The sequence below is a fragment of the Leuresthes tenuis genome, unplaced genomic scaffold (genome assembly GCF_036924035.1).
Source record: "Leuresthes tenuis unplaced genomic scaffold, fLeuTen1.0.hap1 SCAF_8, whole genome shotgun sequence".
Lineage (NCBI taxonomy): Eukaryota > Metazoa > Chordata > Actinopteri > Atheriniformes > Atherinopsidae > Leuresthes > Leuresthes tenuis.
In genome coordinates, this window is record NW_027325362.1 from 20,846,476 (window position 1) to 20,858,894 (window position 12,419).

The 12,419-nt window shown below is 39.2% G+C and overlaps 1 protein-coding gene across 1 annotated transcript in view; it reads left to right on the forward strand.

The window, feature by feature from the left end:
• Positions 1 to 12,419, forward strand: part of LOC140312502 (cadherin-23-like) — a 119,654-nt gene that overhangs the window by 65,225 nt on the left and 42,010 nt on the right. Inside the window, exon 10 of the mRNA XM_072390298.1 lies at positions 11,458 to 11,570. Within this exon, the coding sequence (XP_072246399.1) occupies positions 11,458 to 11,570 (113 nt within the window). The remainder of the gene's footprint in view (positions 1 to 11,457; positions 11,571 to 12,419) is intronic.

Here is a 12,419-nt window from a genome sequence, read left to right on the forward strand (position 1 = left end):
CAAACATCAAAGTTATAATGGAATTAAGATGCATTCCATTAGATCTAAAACTCTCGTCTAAAATGACACTAAATCTTTTCCTCAACCAAGATCAGATAATCCCATTGTCATAAGCACTGCGTTCATAGTCAATTGCATTCAATTTTGCCACTGGCAATAATATACTGAGAGATGTGTTATACAGTCTATGTTAATTTCCATAATAATCCTGTTTAAAAGAATTAATTTGTTCTAGGCTCATGCTGATAATTGGCACATTAGGAACCGCAGGGAGGACAGCAGAAGGATTCACCAGGTGTTGAGCCATCTCTTCTGAGAAGTAACCGTGTCTTAAGGGAATCAAATATCTGCGTGCTTCGTCGTTTTTCAAGGGCTGCAATGACTCCAGTTACTGTTGGGGCTATTAAATTACCTTTTCTCATAAGAGCTCTACTCTTACACTGGCCTGCTCTCAAGTTGACCCCAGTTGTTTCATTTTTACAAAAAGAGTCTGAAAATAGAGGTATAATTTTGAATTTATTTAACACCTATAAATGTATTTAGAACAAGTCTAAATAAAAGGATTCTTTTTTATTATCATCTTCATCAGTGGGAATATATTTAGACATGACACTGCAAAGTCATAATCAGGTTACAATTTTCTCTAAAGACTAAAACTGTGTATGCACAAAGATAGAAATGTTCATTCACATCTTTTTGCCAGATTTTGAAAAAACCCACACAGTTCTCTTGTATAATTCTCAGTCATTGTGAAACAATGTGCATGTGCAGAAACCTGATTTCTTCTCCCGTTTTTGGTCATGAATGGAAGCGGACACTCCCCTCATTCTTCATTTGCATATTTTGGCATCATTTGTATCACAACTAAATTGGCACAATAAAGGACAAAAACAAAAATTAAGCGATTTATTGAATGTGAAACCGAGACACTAATTAGTGAAGTGGAGAAAATGAATTGTATTTGTTTTATTTGATGGCCTCAGTTCTGTAATCAAACACAGAACAAGTAGCAGAGATCACCTGTGTTAGTTCAGAGCAGATTTGAAGGGTTTGATTACAAATGAGAGAAAATGCTCATCAGCACATTCATAGACGACATACAGGCAAAGGGCAAAGTCGTCAACTTCTGCTTTATCTGCAGTGGATGAAAACACAACTTGTACAGTATAGCTGAAGTCCTGACTGGAAATGACCATGAGGGAGACACAGGCGTGCAAATGAATCGTTTTATGTAAGCTGCTTTCTTAAACAGTCTTCTGAAGCAGCTGTGGGTGAGATACTCGTATGCCAGAAAATCAGAATAATCTCGAAATACTCGTTCTTCTTTTTTTCACAGTCATCTTTTTATATGACCATGCAAAAAGATGGCTCATCATTTATGCATCTAGTACATTATTTATGCACATCATTTATGAATCTAGCCCCTGGTGTTTCAATTAAAACATTTTTTATTTTTTTAAATCGAGTGGGAAATCTTTTGCAATAAAGCATTTATTGATATCTGCATTGTATGACACGGTGGCTTTTGGCCTGCTGCTTCAGCAACAACAATTCCAAAACGTCAGCCATTATCAAGTCAAATCCACCCCTGAGGATGAACAAAGATCAGATGTCTGCAAACCCATACACAAAGACAGAAGATTCCTTCACATACAGTACCAGACAGAGCGACAGAGGAAGATTAAAAAACATAGAAATAAAACAGAGTGTGATTCATAAGAAAAATGGAAAGGTAAACTTCACCATGCTAAAGAAAGATAATAATATGATAAACTGTCTATCTCACAGTTCGTGTCTCAGAAAGTCCAGCTAGTCTTGCCAAAAAGTATTGCTGTCCATTAGGATATAAAGTATAAAGTTTGCGTAGCCTCTCCTCTGTGCTGTAATGATTGTGTAAGAATAATCAAAAGAAAAAGTCAGCCTAGCATCTCATAGAATGAAAGGACATCCCTCAAGCTGCTCATATCAGCCTTTTGTTTATCTGTGTGTGCTTGGGTCCATCTCTCTTGTAACAAACAGGCAAAACTAATCCCACTCTAAGCTCCCTCCCTCTATCTCTACCCTTTTCTTTTCCTTTTTATTTGCTTTTTTCCTTTCTAACTGCATCACCTCCTTGTTGAGATCTGCAGCGAAAAAAAAGTGATTTGATTGGTCAGAACCCAAGCAGTATAACTCTCTAAACTGGTACAAGATGATGACTTCATTCTAAATTACTTTGAAGTTTTGTAGAGGCTGCAGACCAAAAGATCTCATACTGCGTCGATACACAGTATAGCCACAGGCATCCTCTGACTTCCTTGGCCTTTGTTTGAAGCACCTTGTGAACACTTTGTGTGCCACTGCCAACGGTGCGAGACAAGACAACCCTGTTCAGTGTTGTGGGTCTTAGAGGGTATGACTTGCACTGTCTCTGAGCCTCTCACAGCGAGGAGGTCAGACAGGTGTGGCAACGCCATTTCCTGCCTGGACAGAGTGATAAGTAGCAAAGGAGATTATTTTCTCTTGTCTGCCTTTCTACACAAATCTTTATCCTTCTGTGCTGCTGCACTCTGATGCTCTGATTCCATGCTCTTACTACCTAACTGGTATCAGCCGGCACGCTGTAATATGGATAAATCTAATACCTGTAATTCTATTGGGAACCCTTATTGTCACCGTAGCGTCAGTGGGATTTCTCTGAGTTTTCAATTAGACGCTCTGAGGCTCTCAGCCACGCGTTGGTATGTAATCTCTCTGAGAAGGCTGATAGTCTCCAGAACACAATCCAAAGTCTTGTGGTGTCTCCTGGAGTCCAGCAGTTGAGTACAATCACAATCGAAGCCAGGTCTCACTTTGTTATGATATCCTTTGACATCATATCATGTATACTTTATTTCTTTTTATTACAATCTATTGTTTATGTTTGACTGTATCGGGCATTTCTGCACGGATGATCCCCCTGCACTGGTCACTTTTTGTACCACCAACATGGTTCACACTCTGTCTACCATACATTTTCTCTGCGCTGCTTCCACTGCACATACTGACTGGAATCTAATACTCACTACAATTATTTCACATGATATGTGTGTAAGTGAGTGTCAAACAAGCTGCTAAATGCCTTAATTTCCCTTTGGGATGAATAAAGTGTCCATCTGTCTGATAAGTCTATTACAGTAGTATTCATTTCAAGAAATGTTTAGAACACATTGTTATTTAGCCCAACAAGGGCAATGAGTATTGTGACTGTTGTACATAAGATTAGATTAACTCTTTTTATCTTTTTGCTATCGATCATATTTCATGGTCATTATTTCTCTCAAACAAAGTAGGTGTTTGTCAGCAGCATTACTGTCAACGTATTAACAGCCTTCAGTATATCTGAGCTACATCTCCTGGTGGAAGAGGTTTTCCCAAATTTGCTTTTATCTGTGGGATGAAGGGGAGTCTACTGGCTTTGATAAATGTTGTACTGATACTGAAGAAGTGCATTTCCACGTCAAAACCATATTTTCTCCTGCTGTCTGCCAGCCTGCTGTTGTTTTAGACAGAACCCCGTTTTGTATTGTCTAACAAAAATTGCAAACACACACACACATTACTGTTCTCATTTCTGTTTAGCCACGGGTTGCGACTCGGTTTACTGGTGTTCATCATTGTCTATTATTCCTATTTTTTGTAAAAGTGTTTCCCTCATGTATGATGTCTGAGTTTACTTCTCTTGCTTGCCTGCCCCTGTGATTATCTGCTCTGTCTTAGTTGTTGCCACCTGTGTCTTGTTAACCTTCCTTGTGGTCTCCTGTCATGTCACCAGTTGTGATGATCTTGTAAGTCTTGATTTGTTTTCCATAGAGATGAGGCTGTAGAGGGACATCTATTTTCCTGATCCCAAACGAAATGTGGATAAGTTGCCTTAATGAAACACTGAATATGTTTAGGACCACCTATCAATTAGTTCTGAGATAACTTCACCTCAGAAAGACAAGGAAGATTGCGGTGACCCATGTTCAGCTGCAGCTGGTTTGGTCTGTTGTAAATGCAGTTGGTCGTGTTAGTGGAAACAACTGTGGTATCTTGTTCTACACGCAGAACAGGACACCTCTGTTCATTTATTCGGTAGGTCCAACTTGCCAGTTTTCCAGCGACACTTCAGAAAGGAATCTCCTCACTGAGATTTTTGGTTGTCTCTAACACGGTAATGCGTTTTTCACCCATTTTTCAAGGAAATCCAGCATTTGCACGTCAGTGCCTGTTACAATGTAAGGCCAGTATGCTCTTATGGTGGGCATCTCCACTGGAAGTAAAGGATTTACTTGATAATTCACAGTGTTTTGCTGTCACTCAGTGTTTCTTGCTTTTCAAAGCTTCGTGCATCATGACTTCCTCAATTACAGCTGACGTGCATCTAACCAGCTGTAGTTATGAGTGTGATCTCTGGGCACAGTAGCAAGTGTCTTTCATCTGCCATGCATTGCGTTACAGTTTTTGTCCTTGAAGATGTTTAAAGAAAAACTTTTGATGAAGTTATTTAAGTATTCATGAAATGCAGCTTGTTGCCAGTGGTGAGACACCCTCGGGGCTGTCATCACTCCACATAACATACACAAGAGCACACATATGCAGTGATAGTTGTCACATACTGAGGGGCGTGTGTCAATGCACAGATGAACAAGTGCACAAGCAAGTAAGTGTGGTTGAGAAGCTGTTCATTTAGATATTGAAGAGTGTGTGGCTTTGCAGCAACTAAAATCTCATCATTAACACGATTTGCCTGAAGGCATAATCCTTAAAAGTGACACTAATTTGTGCACATTTAGAAAAATACACTAAATCTTAGCCCCAAGTCTCTGAGCCCTGGCTGCATGCCATATCACAAAACAAGAATGTTCCAGCGCCCCCGTGGTGTTGTCACAAACTAGAGAAAACAGTTGTCACTAGCTTAGTCATGGCGATTACACTAGGAGAACTCCTGTTGCTGCTGTCCTCAGAAGCTCATTGCGTGGACAAAGTTAATGCCACTTGTCATTCGGCCCATTGAACCCGTCAGATCAAAAACCTTATTTCCTTTGTTCTCTTGGGCAATCCCCGCATAATGGCTGCACACTTTCCACTTTTCTATTCAAAACACTCGCTTGCTCCAATTTCTCGCCTTTGTATTTTTCCCTCTCTATTGCTGCACTCTCTCCTTCACTCTTTGTATTTCAAAATGAAATAAGCCATCACTTCACTGTTGATGTCACAATAATCTACAGATGTTTGTCAATAGATGATATGAAATCCACACCTTGTTTTTCAGTATTCTTTGGCAATGCTGAGATTCTTCAATACTGGTAAATTATCAACATTACTTTTATCTTGGAATTGTAGCACTTGCTATTGAAGCTATTTTACCCTGATGAGATTTACAGAAAATAATAGCTGTTTGAGTATGTGTGTGTGTGTGTTTGCTCACGCTTATGGGCATTTCTTTTGGTGTATGTGAGAAACTGTTTGCATTTGAGTTTGCAGCCCGCTCTAGACAAAATCTTGCCATGTTTTCTCATTTTCCAGTCCAATACTGTTGGTAATGTGAGAGCATGGCTAATCCCCTGGAGTCTCACATTCATGGAATCAAACTCAGCCAGTTAGCGTCACACACACACACACGTAGTCTCGCAGTCTTCCCTCATAGAATCTAAGGACCGAAATATCTACACGCTAACACACATGTGAAAAACAAAAATGCAGCTACTAAATATGAAAATCATATGCAGATTGAAGGTGTGCACTTATTTGTGCCGAATTTTAGTGTGTCTCTGTCTGAAGCAATTTCAAGCCCTGAGGGTCTAATCACAGTGTCCTGGTAGATCGCTGGAGAGCACTTTCTATCAGCAATTAGAATATGATTATATTTCTCCTCCCACTGAGACCAGTGAGTCACTCAGTTTAATTTCAGCTGGTCTCCCAGGTCAAGCTTGACACCGCAGAAGGCCTCTTTACCGGATACATTCAGGCAGCGGGATTACCAATCTGCTGTGATTGTTCGCATGTCCATGCATTGACCAGTGTGTTTCTTCACACCGTTCACTGCTTTGCCAGGTGAGTACCCAGTCATCCGGCTTAGGGACAGCTGTTTAAGTAGACTGACATTCCAGTTAGGCCACTGAAGCTGACAAAGCAATTTAGCCCACACTGAGTGGGTTAGAATCCATGATGTATGTTTACCTCCACCAACTGTTTGCATTAACTTCATGGCTGACATAGAATAAGAAGTGTTGTGTCAGCTTACTTTCTTTAGTGATAGACACAGAGTGGCAGGCTTTTTATTTTAATGGTAGTCCTACAAGGACACACTCATTGTCCTGGTAACCATTTTGACTGTTGCTCAATAATTATGACACTGATTACAAAGTGTCATCTTTTTATTGATCTTGTGTTTATTATCATCCTGTTTTTGGGGTAGTTAATTTTCTGTGTTCAATAAAAAACCACAGAGAAATGGGAGCAAAAGTCATTTCTGCAAATGAACAGAAATTACTTGTGTTGACAGTCGAGTGACAAATCCCTTTAATAACAGTAAGAATGCTCCATTTTGCCAGTCAACAGAAGGCCTATTTGTTGATTTTGTGGTGGTTGACACACAAATTGAACATTATATCAGTCTTTCACACAAAAGATCGCTGTTTACGTTTCTTACTGTCAGCAGTCAATGTGACATTAAGTCAGTGCTTCTCTCTGACAGAAGAACACACCGGCTACTCATTTTACAGTTTTCTGGGTGATATTTTACAATTAAAATTGTGACATGGTATTAGCAGGCAATGCAGTAATATATTTTCATTTATCGGTGTCTTATCGGTGATTCCAAAACAGTGACATTACCAAATGCTAACTTCTAGTTTGTTTTCTTCTTTTTTTATGCTTAAAGATTAATTTAAGTCACTATGAAACGACTGTTTTCAGTTTCTGGTTCCAAGCAGAGAATTAAAACTCAGTCCCTCCTGCATTTAACAAGACATGGAGGTGGAGCAACAGTAGTTCTCCAGAAAGTCGCAGAACAATGCAACATGGCACAAAAATAAAAGACTATTTATTGATTGCTTCTCAGCAGCTAAAAGCATGAATCAACACCTCCACACCTTTGCACACTTCAACACAATGTGGAAGTGACAGCGAATGTGTCGCACAGACAAGCATTAGACATAGAGCAGAAAGTATAGTTGTGGTTATGAAATGGTAAATGGACTGTATTCATATAGCGCTTCTTTAGTTGTTGACTATCAATTAAAAATGAAATCTTTACTTGCCATGTCATTATTGGAAGAAATGCAGAGATATTTCACATCATCAAATACCGATTAGGCTCTCCAAGCAGTCATTCAAAGGTTTCAGGCTCAGGCAGGGTTACTTTATGTTCACATCCTGTCATTTTACACTTTTTACAGAAATTAAAGGGTGAACATTTTCTCTCAGTGGTAAAAAACTGAAAAATCTGAATGTCATTAAGCTGAAGATTGAAATATTTTAATACTAATGTGAAAGTATAAGTTTTTATTATGAAGTAGGCCAGATATAAAGTCCTATTCTTTATCAGAGACAAATAGTCCAGTTCAAATATATTCAACTACTAAACAAGTGGTATAACCTATAACCCGATAATAATTGTAGAAGAAACAAGCATCACCTTTGTTTTAGTAAATTTTCTGCACCTGATAATCAATAGGTCAACTTGTTTGTGACCTCAAGCTAATTTGCTGTCACTTATGCAGGTCAGGAGGACTTAGGTGTAAGGCTGAACGGAATTCCAAAAGCCAGACCTGTCTTCCACAAAGGGTCAAGCATAGACAGATAAATATGCATGAACCAAAAACAGTGAGCATAATCGATATACAGAGGCTTCAAAAAGTGTTCAGACCCCTTCACCTTTTCCAAGTTTGTTATGTTGCAGCCTGATGCTACAATCATGAGATTTTCTTTCTCTCATTGATCTACACTCAGTACACTATAATGACAGAGTGAAGACAGAATTTTTTGTAAATTTATTTAAAAGAAAAAACTGAAAGATCACATTTGGTCGATACTTACCGTAGTTGAGGCACCTTTGGCAGCAGTTACAGCCTTAAGTCTTTTTGGGTATGATGCAACAAGCTTTGCACACCTGGATTGGGGGATTTTCTGCCATTCTTCTCTGTAAATCCTCTTGTCAGGTCGGATGGGAAACGTTAGTGGACAGTTGTTTTCAGATCTCTCCAGAGATATGCAATAGGGTTCAAGTCAAGGCTCTGGTGGGGCCACTGTAGGACATTCTCATAGTTGTCCCTAAGCCTTCCCTGTGTTGTCTTTGTGGGTGATAGGTCGTGCCTGGTTTTCTCCATTTTGAAATTTTAAACAGGTCTGAAGCCGCTGTATGAGGGAGCAGCCAACAGAGCAAAAAACAGTAACAGATCAGAAACATTGGTGACAACGTGGCGGCGTAATTGAGTGCAAAGACAGAATGTTCAAGGGGAAAAAAGAAGAAACTAGAAACAGGGAGTAAATGCTCTGGGCAGGGTCAACAACTAAGAGAGGGCAGCTGTGAAGTAAATAAATATCAAGAAAAAGACTTGAAATAAAGCAAAGACATGAAGCAAAAGTAACAGGATAGAAAAAAAGAATTTAAAATAAATAAGGAAATATTAAAAGCTCAGAATGACCGTCACATTTGTGTTGCGTTTCTTAGATGAGCTTCCTGTGTTCTATTCACATATCTACACCTACAGAACCCTCCTGACCTATGTCATTTTGCAAAGAATTGATAAAATAGTCTGTTTTATCTAGAATTTTGAGGATATTTTGTGAGCCTTAGTTCTCCTAAGTTCAGTGGATGGTCTTGATATATTGTCCCGTCAGCAAATGCACATAAGTTGTATCACATTCAGCCCATGAGTAATGTAAAAATTCTTCAAAATTTGCAGACTCATTTTTCTTCAGGTCCACAATTAAATAGATTATGTAAGCTGGATATAATCAGCTGTAGTTTTTGTTCCCTCTGCAGCCATTTCTTCACCTTTTGGCCTCAGTTCAGGCTAATTACCCAAGGGCTCTGCACTCTTTGCTGGCCTGGCTCCCCTCCTCCAGGTCGCCTCTGTTCTCTTTTTGCTCTAGCTTCATTCCCCTCATTCCAGAGTAGGTACAGGACAATTATAGACCAGCAGTGAGTTGGGAGTGCGGAACACAGACACGGGTTAATCTGTTGACCCCTGGCCGTTGTACGCAGTAGACTCACCATCAGAACGTGTTTCTCTGAAGTCTAGACCTCAGCTTTTATTATAAACTCTCTGAGAGAGAGGTTTTTTTTCATCAAAGTGCAGCTCAAAGGGTCACTTTTTTAGGCTACTTACAAGAACGTGAAATACTCATGTGGATTTGGAGCCTATGCATTTTGTAAGGATGTTTGATTTTATTTCTAAACTTCTTACTTTGCTACATGTGACAGTGAGGTGGAATTTGGATGTGTGGCCAGACTTGAAAAAGGCTATACTAACACAATCACAGAAAAGTAATGACCACTGATGTGACTAATCAATTTTGACTTAGACCTCAAAATGTGACTGTTTTTTTTAAAGAGATGGTTACAAATAGGAAGTTGTTTTACATTTCCTGAAAAAAAGACAGTCTTGAAAGAGATGTGCAGACAAAAATGTTTTATCAGCTACAAAAAGCTGCCTTGCTAATGGTTTAAAGCCAGTGAATTAGCTACAAAGAACATTATCAACAGAAGTTTTAAATATGGAATATTTCCCTGTAACCTGTATCTTTGTTATCTGCATAAATAATCTCTGAATGGTAAGTGGTGGCAAATGCCTAAAGGAGGTGATGCCTTTTTTTTTTCCTAGTTAAGGTTTAGTTAACTTTTTTATGCTATCATACGTTAAATGATGGTGATAAGTGTATAGATAGCAAATTTTTATCAGTGTGCACCACTGTGTGCAGTGCCCTTTTTTTTCAGTGATTCAATTGTATTTTTTGTTCAATAAATGGTTGTTCGGACATTTTTGTGTCATCCTAAGATTATCCTGTTGAACCTACATAAGTGGTAACCCAGGATATGGTTTGCTGTCAGCTGTTAAGAGCGGTTGATGTTTAAAAGTCATAATGTAGGCAAATTAGTTTCAGGTTTGCTTTGCTAACATGGCACTCTCATTATCTGTGCCATGGTTTGCCTTCACCTGAAGCTATTGCTCTGGTAACAAATGAGCTGCCACTTTCTAAAATTGCACAGGGGCCTCTGTAAGTCTCTCATATAACAGGAATCACAGTAAAACTGTGATGACATTCAGTGTTTTGAGATGATTCATCTGGGATTACTATATGTAAAGGTGAAAGGTGGTGTATTTTTGTTTGCTATCTCCATGTGCTGGGTGTAATTAAGCCAACACCACCTTTGCAATGCCTCAGAGAGCATGTCAAAGAAGAGTGTAAGACAGCAGAGAGAGTTAACAAGAGGTAATCTGAAAAAGACGAGAGGGAATAAGAAAAGATGAAGAGAGGACTCAAGTGGGCCTTACTCTAATATTTTAACCTGTTTAATTGGAGTGAGTAGAGAGCACCAGGAACACTTGAACTTGTTAATGAGAACAGTGCAGCATTCATAATTTGAAATGCTCCTCTCTGGAGTGCATAGACTATGCCAGTCAATGCAATTCATCAACCCATGCAAAGGGACATAGCTCAGAAGAAATGTGTGGTGTGGCAACACTAAGTGAATCAGGCCTGTATGCATACACACATACTGTGTTACAATTTAAACAAAGTCCTAAAGAAAATCTTTGTCTTCAAGAATTTTTCAACTTTCATTCATTTGAGATATCTAAAATAAAGATGACTGAATAACTTGTTTGAGTTGCTCTGTGGTTTTTCCTTTCTTTCTTCCTTTCTTTCAAACCTTTCATAAAAATCCTGCATTCTTTATATCCATGTTTTTATCATGTGAACTTGCAGGAGGATGCAAATGCTTGATACAAACAAACAGGCCTTTCGCTTTTAATCCTGATGATAAAAAAAAACACCCCAAAATATCCTTTGTGCCAAAATGTATGAAATACTTGTATGTTTTTTTCCATCAGTGGATCAGAATGATCAGCAAAGTTATCAATCAGTGGATTAGAACTGAACCGAGAAAATAAGTTTTGAAGGCGAGGGGAGGTGACAAAGTATTGTAAGCTGTGGAAAGAGGGCAGAAACAGAAGCACAGTAACAGTGGCGGAACTACAAACAGATGCTTGTGAACAGGTTGGAGGTGGCTGATCAGCCCAAGGCAGGAAGAGAGATAAAAGACAACACAGCACAAGCTGTATCCATATTGCATGAAATGGAGCCCTGCACATGGCTCATCCAACACCTTCCCCTCCAGAGGGTCTTTACAGCATCCTTAGAGTTATGTTGAATTATCCACAAAGCCAGGTTCATTGGTATCTCTGACTTTCTTTTCTGTGCTTTACTTTGTCATTCCCTATCTAGGAAACACCAACAGTGTTTTTGCCCTGGACTACATAAGTGGGTCTCTGACAGTCAATGGTCAACTGGACAGAGAAAACCCACTCTACTCAGCAGGATTCACTCTCACTGTCAAGGTGAGCTATTGAATGGGAGGCATTATGGGATAGGAGGAATCAAAAGTTTTTTTCACTGCTGGATCAGGGGAGAGCTTTGAAATGAGTGTATAAAGTCAGTGCAGAGTCTGAGCTTCATATCGTCTCAAAAAACATATTTCACCCTGGTTCCTATTCTACATTTTGTGAAGAATATCAAGGTCAATTTGTCACTGACCGCTAACGACAACATGTGTGTATACACAGTAGAGGTTTTGTCTGTATGCGTCTGAACAACTGTGGCCCAGACAAATTCACATCTGCGAGTGTATGATAATGTCCCCTTCAGAGACTTGTGTTTAGTGAACAGCCTGCAGTCAGGAGGAAAGGGGGAGCAGAGGAGAACAAGATAAAGGAGCAGGATTCCGATTCCCTTTAACACTGAGGCCTTTGTTTCTCTGTTTGAAGCAGGTGAAATCTCTGAATCCCTCTGTCCCTTCGCTGAGTCTGAACTCTATCCTTCTTTGCTTTTTAATATGTCATTCTTGCCCTCTCACCCTCAGCACCTCCCAACTCTCAAACCTGGTCCATTTCTTCACTTCTCTTCTCTTTATTTCCTTTTTGCCAGTATTTTGAATCAATTGCATCCCACAGAGTGAGCAAGGGTGTCTGAAATGGATTTCCAAGTGCAACGTAAAGTTGAGGGATTTGTGAACAAAGACATTTTTCTCAGTGTAGCTGCAATGTATCTTTCTTGACGTTGAAAGAATTTATTCCTTCACAGCACAATCAAGGACATTTTAGAGGACCTAATGGCATCATTACCAATTATTTATATAATGATTTAACTACAATTATTGATATAAAACAGGTTGGTGAGATTTTATATTA